The sequence below is a fragment of the Sinocyclocheilus grahami genome, unplaced genomic scaffold, assembly GCF_001515645.1.
Source record: "Sinocyclocheilus grahami isolate Dianchi unplaced genomic scaffold, SAMN03320097.WGS_v1.1 scaffold778.1, whole genome shotgun sequence".
In the NCBI taxonomy this organism is placed as follows: Eukaryota; Metazoa; Chordata; class Actinopteri; order Cypriniformes; family Cyprinidae; genus Sinocyclocheilus; species Sinocyclocheilus grahami.
Window position 1 is genome coordinate 74,023 of NW_015505957.1, and position 19,705 is coordinate 93,727.

At 37.1% G+C, this 19,705-nt stretch overlaps 1 protein-coding gene across 1 annotated transcript; it reads right to left on the reverse strand.

Moving 5' to 3' along the window:
- Positions 1-618: 618 nt before the first annotated feature.
- Positions 619-19,453, reverse strand: LOC107561541 (RNA polymerase II-associated protein 1-like). Its single transcript, XM_016246008.1, has 14 exons — positions 19,280-19,453; positions 17,626-17,760; positions 15,254-15,424; positions 14,726-14,883; positions 14,432-14,602; positions 13,153-13,348; positions 12,443-12,552; positions 11,235-11,430; positions 11,012-11,158; positions 10,483-10,625; positions 8,220-8,982; positions 3,093-3,269; positions 980-1,036; positions 619-890 (listed from the first exon to the last, which is right to left on the reverse strand). The coding sequence occupies exons 1-14, from the start codon at positions 19,421-19,423 to the stop codon at positions 747-749; spliced, it is 2,712 nt and encodes a 903-aa protein (XP_016101494.1). The 5' UTR covers positions 19,424-19,453; the 3' UTR covers positions 619-746.
- Between the last annotated feature and the right edge of the window lie 252 nt (positions 19,454-19,705).

Here is a 19,705-nt window from a genome sequence, read left to right on the forward strand (position 1 = left end):
ATTGTAGAAAAGTGTAATTTCTTCAGTGTTGTCACATGAAAAGGTATAATAAAATATTTACAAAAATCTGAGGGGTGTACTCACTTCTGTGAGATACTGTATATAACAAATATTATTCCACACTGTTGCTGCCTTGTGGACCATTTCAATAGTGTACGCCCCATTTTTGGCTCTGCTTTATTATCTTAAGGGCTTCCACTAAATGTGGTACGGCGGCAGCTCAACTATTAATGTGAATCATTTCAAACATTTCTGTGATAAAAGCCTCCATTGTAACAAAAGTGCAAAGCAACCGTCCAGCACTTAACAGTGGTCAAAAAGATTTCCAAAACGACTGTTGGATTGACTCCTGCTTTTAAACTTAGAATTTAAATGACCACACGATGCTGGTGTTTGTCCAAAAACAGTATAATTTGGCTGGGAATTTTGTTGATAGAGGGAGAAAAACCCCTGACATTTCAGAATCGGGTGGAAATAAAATAACTGACTAACCCCTGTAAATTGGAATTTTCTGAAGTCCCTATATCAAATAACTACCATCCAGATAGGGATATAAAAAATATATATATAAAAAAAAAATTTTAAAAGCTGTATGGACACAAGTAACCACACCACATCCACAAGAAACGAAATGTTTATTTTAAAGTCTATGGTAGCCACTTGTTCCTAACAGGCCAAAAACCACAGATATGAGGATGGTAGTTTACAAATCACATACAAAACTGTGGGACAGGATTTTTCCTTTTTCACTTTTCTCCACCCTTGACTTCTGTTCCCACAATGCTTTCCAACCTGCGGGCACGAATGGGGGGCAGCTGTTCATAGGTGCTGAAGCCCAGCTCTGAATTCTGCTGGGGCAGCTGAAAAAGAAGCAGGTGGTTCTTTAACACCTGGAGAAACAAAGAAACCAGACATGTCACTGAAATGAAACCAGGAAATGGAATGTCTCTTTAAGGTAGAGGCGAATGTCTGATGGTACCTCATCTGTCAGGTAATAGGTCTTTCTCAGCAGGCTCCGACATGCCGCCTCCACCTCCTACAGAGAGTGTAAGTCAAGTCGGTCATAACTCAGCGCACAATGACAAAATAAGACAACTAAGAGACCATCGATCACACTTGCTTCACTCTTCAGACATATTTCAAACCCAACCACTCCATTTGGGATTGTGTGACAGAGCGCTTGCATATAAAAATTATAGTAAAAAAAAAAAAAAAAAGCCTCAAATGTCACCTAGTCTACAGGTGCATCTCAATAAATTAGAATGTCATGGAAAAGTTCATTTATTTCAGTAATTCAACTCAAATTGTGAAACTCGTGTATTAAATAAATTCAATGCACACAGACTGAAGTAGTTTAAGTCTTTGGTTCTTTTAATTGTGATGATTTTGGCTCACATTTAACAAAAACCCACCAATTCACTATCTCAACAAATTAGAATATGGTGACATGCCAATCAGCTAATCAACTCAAAACACCTGCAAAAGTTTCCTGAGCCTTCAAAATGGTCTCTCAGTTTGGTTCACTAGGCTACACAATCATGGGGAACATTCATTACCAAAGAAGCTGGCTGTTCACAGAGTGCTGTATCCAAGCAATTTAACAGAAAGTTGAGTGGAAGGAAAAAGTGTGGGAAGAAAAAGATGCACAACAAACCGAGAGAACCACAGTCTTATGAGGATTGTCAAGCAAAATCCTTCACAAGGAATGGACTGAGGCTGCGGTCAAGGCATCAAGAGCCACCACACACAGACATGTCAAGGAATTTGGCTACAGTTGTCGTATTCCTCTTGTTAAACCACTCCTGAACCACAGGCAACATCAGATGCGTCTTACCTGGGCTAAGGAGAAGAAGAACTGGACTGCTGCCCAGTGGTCCAAAGTCCTCTTTTCAGACGAGAGCAAGTTTTGTATTTCATTTGGAAACCAAGGCCCTAGAGTCTGAAGACCACTGTCAAAGAAACCTGGGCTTCCACACCACCTCAGCAGTGCCACAAACTGATCACCTCCATGCCACACAGAATTGAGGCAGTAATTAAAGCAAAAGGAGCCCCTACCAAGTATTGAGTACATGTACAGTAAATGAACATACTTTCCAGAAGGCCAACAATTCACTAAAAAAATTTTTTTTATTGGTCTTGTGAAGTATTCTAATTTGTTGAGCTAGTGAATTGGTGGCTTTTTGTTAAATGTGAGCCAAAATCATCACAATTAAAAGAACCAAAGACTTAAACTACTTTAGTCTGTGTGCATTGAATTTATTTAATACACGAGTTTCACAATTTGAGTTGAATTACTGAAATAAATGAACTTTTCCATGACATTCTAATTTATTGAGATGCACCTGTATAGTATCATATTCTGTATCAGGAGCCCAATCACACCAGTCTGTGGATTTGCATAAAGTGCATTTGGTTTGTCACCTTAAATTGCATAACTTAAATTTTGGCATTTTCCTCACATTAGGCAATTGCATTGCTTCAGTAGACTTGGAATATAATGCACAAGTCACACTAACTACTTTTAATTCTGGAGCTTGGCAGCCTCTGGTTACCATTCATTTTTATTATATGGAAAGAGCAGCTTGAACATTCTGCTAAATGCTTTTTTGTTACACTGGTCTTGTTCGGTGCTGTTACTTAAAACTAAAATTATTTTTAAAAAAGATTTCAAAATACTATGCAGTAAATATTCGAAATAAAACCAACTAAAATTTGCAATTTTGCCTTGGCAAGTAACTGAAATACAGAAGTTACAATACACCAAGTTGAAGTACAATACAATACATACAATGTTTTTTTGGCTATTGCTAAAAACATACCCCAGTGACTTAAACATTTTAAGACAGTTTTGTGGTCTAGGGTCACATATATACTGTATAATTTATTAAATTTTAAAAAGCCCATAACAATATTACTAAAACTTAAACTAGAGTAAAGAAAATGGGATGTGCTTAAAAAAAAACTTTTAAAACTAAAAATGAAAACTGAAAATATAAAAATAAAAGCTAATTCACATTACTAATTAATAAATTAATAAATACTTTAATAAATAATACTAAAATAACACTGGTCTTGTTGCACAGGTAATTTACCTCTGCCACTGCATCCTGGGAGAAGATAAACGCATTCAGGTGGGCAACAGCCACCACATAAAGCACAGGACACCAGCTCCTCTTCAGAGCTCCAGTTACTAGTGCTCGAAAATACAGCCGCAACAGAGGAAGGGAGTCTTCCATGGGGGACGTGAACTTCTCCAGTGGAATAGGCAGCTGTACAGGACAAACAAATCAAATTTCAGATGGAGACCGCTTTAATTGGTTTGCAATAAAAATGTAGCAGCAAACTCAATCAAAATAACTTCCCCTCTGCCTCGTAACTACAACTGTTCTCTGATGACATTTGTTATAACCCCTCCACTCCAGCAACCTGTGCATGAGATCCAACTCATGAGATGAGATTACTTTTATGATCTCTTTATGAACTTGAAGAATCAAAGTTTTGGTGGAATGTACTATCATTGGAGAGATAGAAAACTGGTTTCATTAAAAATATGTATTCCAAAGATGAAAATGAACGGAAGTTTGACAACTGACTTCTATTTTATGAATGATAAAGGGGTCATGAACTGCATTTGTTTATTATTTTGTACTGTTTTCTGAGGTTCACTTATAACCAGTGCAGGAAATTCACTGGGGGGACTCTAGCTTGGAAAGGGGGGAGGGGGGGGGGGGAAAGGGTAATTTTAGATGACCTTTCGGACGTATTTAATAATAAAATACCTTATATTTTATAATAACATTTATTAAGAACTTATTTAATATTTTCTCTAAACCTTCTTGTATATTAAGACAAGCACCTGCAATTATGGCCAAATTAAAGATATGTTGTGTGTGAATTTGCACGTTACAATGTAAGCATCATTAATGACCCCGTGTTTAATAAAAAAAAAAAGATTGATTAGTGATACTGAAGAATTATTTAATAAATAATTAAGCACTAGTGCTCCTACTTAAAAAAATTAATAAATAAATAGGAACAGACACCACCTGATCAATGACAGAAATTAACCTAAACAATAAATTAAATTAAAATAATAAGATACAATCGGGAAGAATAAGTTACCAGTCAACTGAAATCAGCATCAACAATTAATCTTTGCATGGCACAATAGAGCACAAATGTGGCATTAAAGGGATAGGTCACCCAAAAATGAAAATTCTCTCATTAATTACTCACCCTCATGTCGTTCCAAACCCGTAAGACCGCTGTTCTGAGTCAACTTCGTCACAAGGATACGTTGTTTTACATTCAAATCAAAGCACAAACAACGTAGAAAACGTATCCGCGTGGTGCAGCTGACACAGAATAGCATACGCTGTTTGCATTCAGTGGATACTCCAAATGGCGCTAGGGTGACGCGGAGGAGACAACAAAAATTATTCTCATAGCGTCATTAAATTACAGTTCCATGTTACAGATTATTTTACCGATCTCCTTGCTATGTTTCTGGACCTTGATCGTGGTAGTACCCTTGCTGTCTATGGGAGGCTCAGAGAGCTCTCAGACTGCATCAAACATATCTTAATTTGTGTTCCGAAGATGAATGGAGGTCTTACGGGTTTGGAACGACATGAGGGTGAGTATGATGGATTTCGAAGGGTACAACTGATGGACACTTCAGGCTCCCATGATCCTTTGCGCAGATTCTTTGCATGATGACGGCGCCTCCGTGTGGGCACGTGATGATGGCGCAGAAGGGCACTTCAAGAAACAGTTGTTTGGTCCCCTACACCCTTCAACCCTTCGAAGCTCTCACTCCAGAGGGTAAACGCTTTGAAGGGATTAGGGCATAGGGATGAGCCCTTCAGAATTGAACGCAGTGTAGATTTGTTCAAATGCAAAGATTCATTCATAAACTAAACAGCGCTGTGTCAAAGACTACAGATGCGCAGCGGCTCAGCTCTGACTTTGTTTTTTAACTATATTTTCGTTGACGAAATAGAGCAAAATAGACAACAGTGTTTCCTAAAATGTAAGTCACTTAATATTAACTTTTGTATAAAATAAAAAATGTATAAAACTGTTGTATAAATTCAATTTCACATTTGTAAACTCTCTTTATAATCATTAAAAAGCTGTTACCCTCCTTAAAAATTAAGTTCATCCACACAGATTTAAATCAGCACAGCCAGCGAGGGATCGAACGCAACTGTTTTGAACGAGCGCACCTTTTTTTAATAACCAAAAAGTGGCTGTTCCCCCTGTTGAGGAAGTACAGACGTTCCTCTCGTTGATAGCAGAGGAGCGGATCCAGCGAGAGCTTGATTGGGCAACGCGGAATGAAAAAGTTTTTTAGGAGTCGCGACAGTAGAGGCAGCGCAACTATAACGACATGTGAATAATCCCGTTTTTTAGTTTGTTTATTGTTTATACAGATTTGACAGTAAAGCACTAAGCCTGAGTTACGATGCATACAAAATTTACTTTTATTAACAACAGTAACAGTACAGTAACAGGTGCAAAATCTAATTTTTATATAGAAAAATTATATATTCCACTCTTATTAAATGTACGGAACTGACCAACTTCAGTGATTATGTGTGATTTAGAAAAGTTTGTTTTTCAAGGCACTTTGTGACTTTTCTTACTTCATACACAAAAAAAGTGTAAAATTCTGACAAAATCTGATTTCTTGATGATTTGATATTTTATAATAGTGATTTTATCATTTCAAAATATAGAGAAAAAGTATAAATGAATGGCCAATAAGCCATTAAGTGCTCCTCTGCTGCGGTCTACTGGTTATAATTGTGATTTGACGTATTTTTTTAAATTTTACAGAAGTAAATAACATTCGAACTGAATCATTTTAGAGCGTTAAAGTGCTGGAAATATAGTTGTGTGAAATGCTTGAAAGTCATTGAAAAGTGCTTGAATTTCTCTCTCAAAAGGTTGTACAAACCCTGAAATGAATTATGTAATGCATTTGAATATTTCTACCACAACAGCATGGTTACAGTTAGCATTACCGCTTCTGGTTTTCTGATGTATGTCAGCGCTGTTAATAACAGAGAATTCTGTGCAGAATTTGAATGCTTCTCACTGGATATCGCAGCACTGTTGCATCTGTGCAGTAACAGTGTCGCAAAATCAACTTTGGCTCCCGAGTAAAGCTGTTCTGAGTTCGGACAAGTTCGTTTGTGTCATGGTCCGAGCTGATAAACGGTCCGCGCTGCACAGCTGAAACGTAGCGCGCTTTAGATTCGCTTTTGTTTCATTTGACGTTTGATGTTTCTCAAATGCAAAAGAAATGGTAGCTCTTATGAGTTGGACAACGCGGTGGTCGCGCCAGTGCGACCGCTCAAAAATTTGTCGCACCGGCAGAAAAAATGGTCGCAGTCTGGACCCCTGCAGTGTCTTGTTGTCTTCAGAGCATCTTTATCGTTTGATTTGAATGATTTCTGCATAGACCTGCGTGTTCGCCTCTCTCGTAAAATGCGCGAATCGGTGGGGGCAAACAGACAGTGATGTCAATCTTTTTCTGCGGAGCAGGGGCGGATTTAGTGAATTGGGGGCCCCAGGCAAAATATAGGAATGGGGCCCTATACATTTGCACACATTTTCCTAGATCAACCTTGAGGTTCCTTTTTTGTTATGCTTGCTGCTGTACAATGGTGCCCCATAGTTGTGTCCAATGTTTCTAAATTTTTCATGTAAATGTTATAATGGCTTTCTTTCATGTTGTAGACCATGAAATAGCAACTGATTTACAGTTGAGATACAGGTTTTCACAAAAACTAAATAAATGATAAAATGATAAACCTCACAATTGAGCATTTAAACCAGGGGTGAGTCAGAAGTATAAATTATTATATTAATTTAAATCGGGATTATGTGTGTGGATTTTCGCACTGGTCTGAACAAAAACTACAGACTGGATTATTGAAAATGAACATTCATTCTCTGCCAGTAGGAGGCGCTTTTGGAACATCAGAAATATTGCGGTTTCCCTGGTAGCGGCTGTAAACAAAGCAGCGCTCCTCTCATAAACGCTACTTTAGCAAATCAAATTAAAATGCCATCGAAACTTTTCTGTAGACAGTTGGTTCCATTCAGAGATTTATTCATATAAAACCTTGAATTAGTGAGAACGAGAAATATAGAATATATAATAATATGGCCTATATTGACCAGGAAACACTGATGAGTTACCAGCGTAAAGGCCCGTTCACACCAAGAACGATAACTATAAAGATAACGATAAAGATACAGTTCTAAAAATCGTTCTCAGTATTAAAGAATAGCAGTCCACACCACAGCGATAACAATAAAGGCACAGAGAAACCCTATCATTGGAATCACCTTCAAAACGATTTTTTCCCAGCTGATGAACGATACAAACATTAACAGCTGGAGAATTTAAAGCGGCAGACGAGCACGCGCTTAGAAAAGCGATATCTGGGATATCTGGACGATATCGTCCGCTGGTGTGGATGCTAATATAATTATCTTTATAGTTATCGTTCTTGGTGTGAACGGGGCTTAAGCCTGTGTGGATAGGCTGTCTAATTCTAAACTTTAAAATACATTTATTTTAACTACAAATTTAAATAAAACAAAAAAAAATAATGAAAAGGCAATTATACATTTACACACCTAAGGATTATATCAACCAAAAAAGCAACTGCATATGTGTCCTCTACTTGGTTCCTTCTCATAAATGAGAAAGCGGCATTTAAAACAATTATAAACATATAATACACACTGTTTCCCAATATTTAACTACAGCTTCAGATGCATGATATTTTAATCTCCTTCAAGCAAAATACACAAGAAGCACGTTCAACTCGGACAGTTGCCACGGTAATAAACACTGTAAACAACAACCGTTTGCGGTTATCTTCTTAGCAATATTCACAATGTTGCCTAATTTTATATTGGCAACAAAACAAGTAAATAAATTCTGACTATTCACCACACAAATTTCATGTATCCCTGCAATTAAGAAAATTTGGCAGATTCTAAAGCCATTTTTTTAAATAAAATTTGACTTTCCCAACTCAAATCATCTGATGTTGTAAACTGCACTTTACAGCTGAAATCTCAGTATGAATTGGATCACAGCTCCAGATGCCCAGAATTGCAAAGACAAAAGTACAGTCATGTTTCCATTACGCCTAATCTGTGCGTAGGTCACCTGACAAAAAGACACCCCTTACCTGCTGTAGCGGGACCCCCAGCGATCGCAACATTCCCACATGTTCTCCAAAAACAGCCAGCCTCATGGTGACACTGTAGCACCGCTGTAGAGGCAAAAGCATGAAGCAGCCAAAGAGTGGGTCACCGAATGACACAGCCTCATACTGCGCCAGCAGAGCCGAGTATAGGTCATGAAAGGAAGCCAAGCCTGGTGGTGGTGAGCCCAGATCCAGCGCCTCAAGCTGAGCTGGCCGTGTTAGCCTGCGAAACAGCACCCAAGTAAGCTCTTGCACAGGCCGCTCCAGGAAGAGGTCACTGGAGCACAGAAAGACACAGGCTAGCCGGGCTAACTTTGCCACTGGTGGCACCGCCGTGAGCGCCTGCTCTCGCCAACTCTCCAGAACAAGCAGCCATTGAAGGCAGTTAGTGACTGACTGCACTGACCCTGCTGGAAGAGACTCAACCTGATGCCCACCACCAGCTGACAGCCCCATTCGCTCATAGAGACTTATGAGCGGTAAGAAGGGCCAATCAGAAGGCAGGGAGGGGCCGGTAAGTTCAGGTAGGAGATGAGAGCTGACAAAAGGCGTTCGGCCGAGGTACCGGTCACGGGATGAAAGGACAGAGGATTCCATGTGTGCAAGGTGGGTGAGGTAACAACCGCGGATGGAGGGCAAATGATGGAGAGCGTCACGCAGCAGAGCACCAACGGTAGGTGAAGTCCTGTCTTTAAGCTGCAGCTCAGCCAATGCAGCCATCTCTGGTTCACCACAGACGCCCTCCCTAACATTAAGTAAAAAAAAAAAACGTGTCATATTACAGCAGTTAATTTCCAAGACAACAACATATTTCTCACAAACATAAAGGTACATCCTTGTAGTGCTTAAATTGTAACATATACTACTAAGTTTGGGATCGGTTAGATTTTTTTCCTTCAGAAATCATTGTAATATGCTGATTTAATGCTTAAGAAACATTCTTTCAAGTTTAATATTTTTTGATCAATAGAAAGATCAAAAGAGCAGTATTTATTTGAAATGCAAATCTGTTGTAACCATTAAGAGTTGTCTTTACTGACCCCAACTTCTGAAGGAGTGTATTTAAAAAAACAGACAATAGATACATTATAAAAAATGACAAATGAATACCATTAAATATTTTTTTTAAAGAAACAAACCAGAATCAACTGTCCATGCACAGACCTGCTGCATTCTGTCTGAAATGTGCAGTTTGCTGCTCTCTTGTGAGTATGATGTGAAACTACAGCTTAATAAAGCTGGGATTTCAGAGTTCACTTTTCTTTTCTTTTTTTTTTTACACTGAATCATTGAAAAGTTAACCATAAACGCATTTAAAGCATGTTTGATACTCTCATTTAAAATGAGAATAACATCTGGAGGTCAACATCTGAACAAAATGAGTACACAATCAGAATATGATGAACACAATAATATGAGATCAAATCTAAATACCCAGCCAAGACCTGAGCAGATTTTAGACAGGAGACACTTATTGTAATTAATCTCTCCCAATGAGTTTCAGCTTTTATCCCTGTGCAGTTAACAAGACATGTCCTCATAGCACATGTCTGAAGAGGTCCAAGAATATTAATACTTTTAACCATTGTACATCAAAGCAACATAAAATACATTAACAATCATATTAAATTAAATTGCCTCCTAGAGACCCTCTGATCTAAAGGCACTTAAACTCTAACTATTAGTTAAGGTTAAACAAAATGAAATTTGCCTTTTTTTTCTTACATCAAAGAATTGAAAATCAAAGAATTGTGGCATTTGTAATGACAATTAACATAAGTTATTAAATTATGATAAAATATGAAAGTGGCTCAAAAAAAGATTTGAAAAAAAGGAAGCATCTGCTAACAAATTATGCCCTTTCCAAAAGATTTTTTTTTTAAATTTCCGTTTAAACAACTGATGTCAAGTTGATGTATAACGTCTAGCTCAGGGGTGCCCAAACTCGGTCCTGGAGGGCCGGTGTCCTGCAGAGTTTAGCTCCAACTTGCCTCAACACCTGCCTTTAAGTTTCTAGTATGCCTAGTAAGAGCTTGATTAGCTGGTTCAGGTGTGTTTAATTGGGGTTGGAGCTAAACTCTTCAGGACACCGGTCCTCCAGGACCGAGTTTGGACACCCCTGGTCTAGCTTATGTGTCTGGAACCACTATATAACAAAATGTGAATATTTTGTGTGACTGAAGTCACTGTAATCATACAATCTATGACACAAACTAGAGCTTTACGGCAAACATCAGAGACTTACGGAAGGAGGCTGTGACTGAAGGTCACGACAGACATGAGTTCATGTGCCTGATATTCACTGCCAGGCAGCAGCCAGGACACTAGAGCCAGCGATACTTGGTGGAACAAGGTGGCATGTTTGGCCACCTCTGGGTCAACTGAAACCTAAAAAGTATTAAGTTACAATAAAAGCACTAAAAGGCATTACAATTCATTTCTTTAACTAACCGAATGCTTTTCAAATAAAACCAGCATATTTAAGACTTATATTTTCAGTTTCAAGCATAGTTAATATTAATTAATCACAATGTATTGCATTTATTAAGCAAAGAAAAGAAAACTACATTTTATTTTCTAATTAAAATATATTCAACATTTTATATTTATATTATATATATATATATATATATATATATATATAAAATCATTAAATAATTATTTAGAATAATTACAATTATGATTTAAATTATATATAAATATATGTATGTGAGTGTGTGTGTAAACATGCATAAAATGTATGCAAATTTGTTAAATGCAGAGGTTGCAGTTACCAGCTTGTGAGCCAGTCTGAGCAGCAGATACAGCAGGTGGTGCTCGTGGCATAAAATCCAGGCACTCATGTGAGAAACAGAGGGCATGGCTCCGATACAAGACCGCAGATAACTCAGTACAGAGTCCGAGAGGATGAGAGGACTGAACTGATGAGAGACAAGAGAAAGAAATTTACCACCAAGTTTATCTCAGCTCATTTATTCGAGATCAAAATGAATTTACCTTCTTTATTAAGCCTTTGTGGATGGAGGTGATGGTGTTCAGCAGGTACAGGAGGGCAGTAGGGAGAGGCAGAGGGGAGTTGAGCCCTGCTATTGTGCTGGTGGTCTTCATCCTCGAGCAGTCCAGACCTGGCAGACTGGAGACGACGTCCCCACCAGCTGCACTCAGCCGGGGGTTACAGATCATAGAACTGGACCTGCAGCAGGAGAAGAGAACATAATCACTAATATGTTCCAATTATACAATATCTGTTCTTTTTGTATGGTTTAAAATCATCACTATAGACTTTAAATTACAAGTTACTTAGATCTAACATACAATATAAGCATAGTCTTATCCTATATTTATTTAGTTAGTTATTTCCCATATGAGCGTCAATGACTATATTAATGGCAAAAATAATACAACATACAATTAAACTTCTAAAACCTGCAATAAAATTCAGGAAATTCAGGAAATATATTTTACTTGATTCTTTAAGCAAACAAGTAAATTGTAAAGAAAAACTAACAGTCATATATTAGTAATTTTATTGTGCATGTACACTGTAACACCACAAATAAAGTCATTATAATTGTAAAATTATTACTAATTTTACTAATCTTACAAAAAAAAATCTCACTGAAATTATTATTTTATTAATATAACATTTATTTTATTGTTATATTATATTATATTATATTATATTTAGTGCTGTCATAAGGTTAATCGTGATTAATCGCATCCAAAATAAAAGTTTTTGTTTACATAATATATGTGTGTGTACTGTGTATATTTATTATGTACTGTATACATAAATAATCATGCATACAGTATATATATTTTTTATATTTACACGTATTTACATGTATATATTTATATTCATATAATTTATATTATATATAAATATATTTAATACATAAACATAATTTTCTTAAAAATATACATGCATGTGTGTGTATTTATATATACATAAGACATACACAGTACACACACATATATTATGTAAACAACATCTTTTATTTTGGATGCAATTAATCGTTTAACAGCACTAATTATATTATATTATATATTGTTGTGGATATGTTTAATTCTCTTAATGCAGAAACTATCAGTCAATAGGTTTCTAAAAGTTAATAACTGATTTGTTTAAAAAAAACATGAATTAATAGGATATATAGTAACAGATGTAGTTAATCTCAGGAAATCTCAGTAAGAGTTTACTGTACCTAAAGCAGCTGGTTATATTTTGCATGGCCTGATGGGATATCAGTGGCAGAAGCACATCTGAAGTTAGTGACTCGAGTTCCTGTAGACACTGTACCGGCTGGAAAGAGCTCTGACAAAGGAATCAGATCAGATCATTCACATTACATATGCAAAGGATGGTAATTATTTAAAATATCTGTAATTTTAGGCCCATTTGCGCTAAGAGTTTAAGTTACCACAACTACATTTTGATATAATCCAAAGGGATAAATATATGAAAGAAAAAAGTACGCAAGGTTGTGAATGGCACTCAATTTCTACTAGCAGTGTAAAAAAAAAACTTAAAATGCTTTTTTGTGAAGATACATTATCAGCAGCTATTTTGTGCAGACAGCATTATCTTGCCTTGAGGGATCTGACTTAATGCACTGAATAATGTGGAATAATCGTTCATATTTTGGTGTTTATCACACCAGAAGCTTTAATGAAGGGCAGTTTGGACCTGAAAGACGCCACTGATTATCCACTTTGATTCTGAGAGTTGAGCTCCTAATGTCCTACCATATGCATTTATTGCTCAATCATTTATTGATTGTACTTAAAAGTGGCTAAATATAAGCTTCAGGTAGATTTTACATGCCTCCATAAGAACAGTTTTTAAAATAACCTTGTTTAGGGGGGCTGGTGTGACACTGGCTTTGATGCTTATTTCTTTCTTATTAATACCTACTTGTACACAGAGCTGTGAATAATACGCCTCCATGTAGAGCAGGTAGGATGGAAGCAGAATCAGAGCACTTGACATTTGAGCTGGGCCATCGAGTGCTCTCACACAGCCCTTGAGAGAGCTAATGACAGTGGGCTGGAGACCCGTCACATGACTCCACACAACCGGAGGAGGTGGAGGACACTCTGCACCCTGAGCACTGACAATACACACAGAGAATCAGCTCAAGGCCATATCCAAAATGTATAGCCCACAAATGAAACTGCAATATGATTATTAATAAAGCAAGACATAAATTATGGTGGTACATATTTCTCTTAATAAAAATGAAAACACTCTAACAGCTGTCAATCAGTTCCTGACAAACTGTAAAACCTACATCAAACAGAAAATAGTTCAAAATCTCTTTCTAGTTATTTTTTAAGGAATCCATGAAATCGCTTAATTAGTGCACTTTTCCTTTTCCTTTTTGTTCCAGCAGGATGTATGAAATAGCTAAATATATACATACTGTATAATGTAAGTACATAATCTTTAATTCATTTTTGTAACAAATACTTAAGTTTAATAATTGTATTAAATGTGATAAATAATGATAGTTTTTATTAGTATTAGCATGATGTATTTCGAAACATGACAGTCAATGAATATTCCCCTAAAACTGATTTAATCATATTTATTAATGTTTATAAACATTATTAATAATATAACAGTAAAAATATCAAATGCATACTGTTCTTTTAAACTTTCTATTAATTGAAAAATCACGAAAAATTAATCAAATATTAAGCAGCAGAACTGTTTTCAACATGGATTATAATAAGAAATGTTTCTTGAGCAGCAAATCAGCATATTAGAATGATTTCTGAAGGATAATGTGACATTGAAGACTGGAGCAATGACGCTGAAAATGCAACTTTGCAATCACAGGAATTAATTTCATTTTAAAATGTATTAAAATAGAAAATTGTTATTTTAAATTGTAATAATATTTCACAACAGTACTGCATTTTTAATCAAACAAATCCAGTGAAAATAAGAGAACTCTTTCAAAAACGTAAAAAAATCCTATCAACCCATAAACATTTGAACGGTAGTGTATATTAATAGTTTTGAAATATGAAAATATATGAAATAATAATTCTTAAATGATCAAAAGTAGCAATCAAATACATACACTCTATTAACATTTAATAAATTATTTTATTTATATAATGTGCAATTGTTGATACATCTGGACATTGTTTGCTACAATGGTTACATCGTAAAAGTGCAGTCTCACCTGACTAGGTCTCTCTGCAGTTCTTCATGGCATCCTGCCGTTTGAGTGACCTGAGTCAGCAGCACGAGCAGAGCTCTGATTGGGTCCAGCTCCAGAGGCAGCACAGCCTCAGATGAAGCACACCACCAGTTCCCAGCCTGCAACCTCTTCACCAGCACAGGATACAGGTCCCTGGAATAAAGCACACACTCACCGTCAGTCACTACAATCACATGCTTTGAATACATTCCCAAACATCTGTATATTCACAAATTGCACTGTATTTTAAAGTGTAAAGTGGCTGGTCCTCCTCACGTGTACAGATTGCAAGCCTGTCCGTAGCTGGCAGCCACTGCGAACAGCCTCAGCGCCTCTGTACTGCAGCGAAGAGCTTCACCTGCTTCCAGCAACATCTCTGATGGTTCCACAACCACGAAACGTGACAAAACCTCCTTCCCTCCTAAAGAGTTAAGCTAAGACGCACAGACTAATTACGGCTAAGCTTGACTTTCAGATAGTATATACTAAAATGTACAATTTTAGAGTATAAGAACACCCTTAAGGAAGTTTTACTTTAATTTTCCACTTTAATTAACCAAATTATTAATATTTGACATCAATAAAGCATAGTAGCCCACAGCAAGACTATATATATATATTCATATTTCAGCACAACAATATGGTTTGACATCTGAGTAGGAGACCCGTCACTTGTTTTAATAAGCATCATACTCATTTACTAAAGTGGGTGGGAGACCTGTCAATTTTGTAATAAGTATTATAATTATTCACAAGTAGTGGGTGCTTGACACTGTTAACCTACACAATTTAGTGGATACTTACTATTCTAGCACAAGCATGCCTCCCAGCACTTGCTAAAACACGAAGCAGCTTCATCGCCAAGGCAACAGGGAGCCCATACAAAGAGGATGGAGCCTGTGAGGTGGCAGGAGCCCAGGAGCAGGGAAGAAACTCAGCAATCACAGTGTTCATTAGCCGCGGACAGTCCAGGATCTGACCGAGAAAAAGGTTTGAATTTTAATGAAAAACAACATAAATATTTGTGCAAACAATGTGTAAATTGTATCATTAGTCCAAATCTAAAGTAAAAACACAATGTAGCAGTGAAGTTCAGATCATAAGGTAATAGCAAAGTGCAGAGGATTCGGAACAGTGTTATTATTGTTGTATAGTGTTGCTATTGTACGTTTGGTATACTAAACTGGTATACTTAACATCTGCTAAATTGGAACAACTAATTTTGTACTTAATGCACTTTAATTGTGCAGAAGTAGTGCTCAAGCCCAACTAAAGATATACTGAAGTATATTTGATTGTGCTAAAGTGGAACTATTGCAAGTACACTTCAGGTACACTTTAAATGCCCTGTATTTCAAAGATCATACAATCCTCTTAAATGGTGACATTAAAACACATTTTAGGCTTAATATTAAGAAATGTACATTGTGCACAAGTAGTACTCCAAATAAAGTTCAATTATAATTTTTATATCAAGTCTCAAGAGATACAGTGGGGGAAAAAAGTATTTAGTCAGCCACCAATTGTGCAAGTTCTCCCACTTAAAAAGATGAGAGAGGCCTGTAATTTTCATCATAGGTATACCTCAACTATGAGAGACAAAATGAGAAAAAAAAATCCAGAAAATCACATTGTAGGATTTTTAAAGAATTTATTTGCAAATTATGGTGGGAAATAAGTATTTGGTCAATAACAAAATTTCATCTCAATACTTTTTATATACCCTTTGTTGGCAATGACAGAGGTCAAATGTTTTCTGTAAGTCTTCACAAGGTTTTCACACACTGTTGCTGGTATTTTGGCCCATTCCTCCATGCAGATCTCCTCTAGAGCAGTAATGTTTTGGGGCTGTCGCTGGGCAACACGGATTTTCAACTCCCTCCAAAGATTTTCTATGGGGTTGAGATCTGGAGCCTGGCTAGGCCACTCCAGGACCTTGAAATTCTTCTTACGAAGCCACTCCTTCGTTGCCCGGGTGGTGTGTTTGGGATCATTGTCATGCTGGAAGACCCAGCCACGTTTCATCTTCAGTGCCCTTGCTGATGGAAGGAGGTTTTCACTCAAAATCTCACGATACATGGCCCCATTCATTCTTTCGTTTACACGGATCAGTCGTCCTGGTCCCTTTGCAGAAAAACAGCCCCAAAGCATGATGTTTCCACCCCCATGCTTCACAGTAGGTATGGTGTTCTTTGGCTGCAACTCAGCATTCTTTCTCCTCCAACCACGACAAGTTGAGTTTTTACCAAAAATTTCTATTTTGGTTTCATCTGACCATTTGACATTCTCTCAATCCTCTTCTGGATCATCCAAATGCTCTCTAGCAAACTTCAGATGGGCCTGGACATGTACTGGCTTAAGCAGGGGGACACGTCTGGTACTGCAGGATACTGATGGATTTGTACGCAGTGTGTTACTGATGGTAGCCTTTGTTACTTTGGTCCCAGCTCTCTGCAGGTCATTCACTAGGTCCCCCAGTGTGGTTCTGGGATCATTTTGACCCCACGGGGTGAGATCTTGCGTGGAGCCCCAGATCGAGGGAGATTATCAGTGGTCTTGTATGTCTTCCATTTTCTAATAATTGCTCCCACAGTTGATTTCTTCACACCAAGCTGCTTACCTATTGCAGATTCAGTCTTCCCAGCCTGGTGCAGGTCTACAATTTTGTTTCTGGTGTCCTTTGACAGCTCTTTGGTCTTGGCCATGGTGGAGTTTGGAGTGTGACTGTTTGTGGTTGTGGACAGGTGTCTTTTATACTGATAACGAATTCAAACAGATGCCATTAATACAGGTAACGAGTGGAGGACAGAGGAGCCTCTTAAAGAAGAAGTTACAGGTCTGTGAGAGCCAGAAATCTTGCTTGTTTGTAGGTGACCAAATACTTATTTTACCGAGGAATTTACCAATTAATTCTTTAAAAATCCTACAATGTGATTTTCTGGATTTTTTTCCCTCATTTTGTCTCTCATAGTTGAGGTATACCTATGATGAAAATTACAGGCCTCTCTCATCTTTTTAAGTGGGAGGACTTGCACAATTGGTGGCTGACTAAATACTTTTTTGCCCCACTGTATGTCAGTAAATATGTTAATAGACTTGAAAAATACTTAAATATATTTTAAATATATTATTTTCTTACTAGGGTATAAAATAACACTGGTTCAGAATTCAGCTACCTGTGTTGCTGCAGCAGTCGAGTGGCGAGCGATCCGGATCAGAACCTCCAGAATATCAAGAACAACCCGGGGGGAGGGCCGCACCACCTCCAGGATATACCGCAGCCGAGGAAGACCCTGCATTTTCAGAAAGCCCTGATGGCAACACAGAAATTTCAGTAATTCTGCATAAGCAGCAACTAACTTTGCAGAAAGAAAGCAATCTAAAGCTGGGGACACACTACATGACTAGCTGAAACATTCTAAGACTGACCTCAACACACTTAATGACTGTTTCCATCAACTGGAACAGATTTTAGTCTTTGACAATCGGAAAGGAGCACAAACCTAATGACTGAGTCACTCCACTACACAACACACTTAACGACTGGCATGTCACGACTGGACAAATTCTGCCAAACAACTCACAAAAACCGCAGCTGCTGCCCCACAACACTGCGGACAACACCGGTGCACTTTTACCTACTGAAACATTGAGGTCTGTTTTACTTTTCTTATGTTCTTAATTTAACAGAAAAGTTTTTTTCTGCTATGTTGGTGATCCTAATAAATGTCACAGCAATGTGTTTTGAATATGTTTTGCATTAAGTCCGATGCTCCTCTTTCTTTTTTGGAATTATTGAGTGAGTAGACACATTTCCTTATGTATTTTCAAATGCCTAGGCCTATGTTTAATTCCCTTAATTATAACATTTCTAGCCTATTTTTAAAAGTTTAGTCCAGCAACAGTTTATTAATTATCTCATGTATGTCTAAAATCAGGGATTAAAAATGAATTGGTTCCAAGTAAAAAGGGTAGGTAATTTTTTCGTTACATTAGGCTACTCGAGATTGGCTACCGGTTAGAACGAAATAAAAAATCACTTAATAAATTCAAGGCACTCTAATTTCCTCATCCATTTGACACAAAACTATTATATATAATTAATATATTTATAGAATAATTTTATTTCGTCATATTCGTGATTTATGATTTAGGTTATTCGTTCCTATATTCGTTATGAAGAAAATTCATTAGCCGCCCTAGCCTATTTGTTATGAAGTTGATTTAAAAATTCTTCACAACAAATTTGAAGAAGTTAAAAGTTGAGAAAAAATGGAAATAGCCCGTAGATAGGCCTATAGGCTAATTCAAATTTTTCTTAACATTTATTAGACTGCAGATCGAAATAAAATAATTATTGATAATCTTTCAAATTAGAGAAATCACTGACATAATTTAGGCTATAATTTTCTAAAACGAAACCATTTAATTTGCAGTGTTAACGAATTAAAAGAAAGTCAAGAAAGAAATAACAAGAACTATCGAGATTTTTCTTGCAATCAAGAAAAAAATATGACAAAATTACAAAACGAATGCTGAATGATGTTTGACAGTGAACGCATCTGCTCTGTATAGCTGCAATCTCTGGTGTCAGTCGCAAATATTAAACATGTTTTAAAAAATCTTTGTGAAAACGACTGGTTCTTTAATTCTAAGATTATAATCTTTAGATACCACATACTATGCAACTTTTTCTGCCGACTGTAAACAGCGACTGAGCCCAACTGGAATAGACCCGGTCCGATTGGGCACGATCCGTCATCAAGACCAATCCATTCATAATCGACCTGACAGTCGTGTAGTGTGTTCTCGGCTTTAGACCCCAGTTACCTTGACAACATCCTGCCTAGCAACATCATGATCTGTTTTTTTTTCTTCTTTCTCTTTAGTAGTTTCTTTCATGGTCTCATCCAAGCCTTCATCATCCTCGTCCTCATCCTCCTGAGCAGTGGGCAGTAAAGGAAAGGTTGCCATCCCGAGCAGCCATGAGAAAGCATTATCCAAGCACTCCTAGGATGAGACAAATTGGAAATGTTGTGGTTACTTGTAACCAGTGTTGGGGGTAACTCATTACAAGTAACGAGAGTTACGTAATCAGATTACTTTTTTCAAGAAACTAGTAAAGTAACGCATTACTTTTTAATTTACAAGAGAATATCTGAGTTACTTTTTCAAATAAGTAAAGTTACATTTTTCCCCCCAATTTATTGACTGACAGCTCTCCTGTTCCCACGTTGAGAAATCAGAAGATGTTAC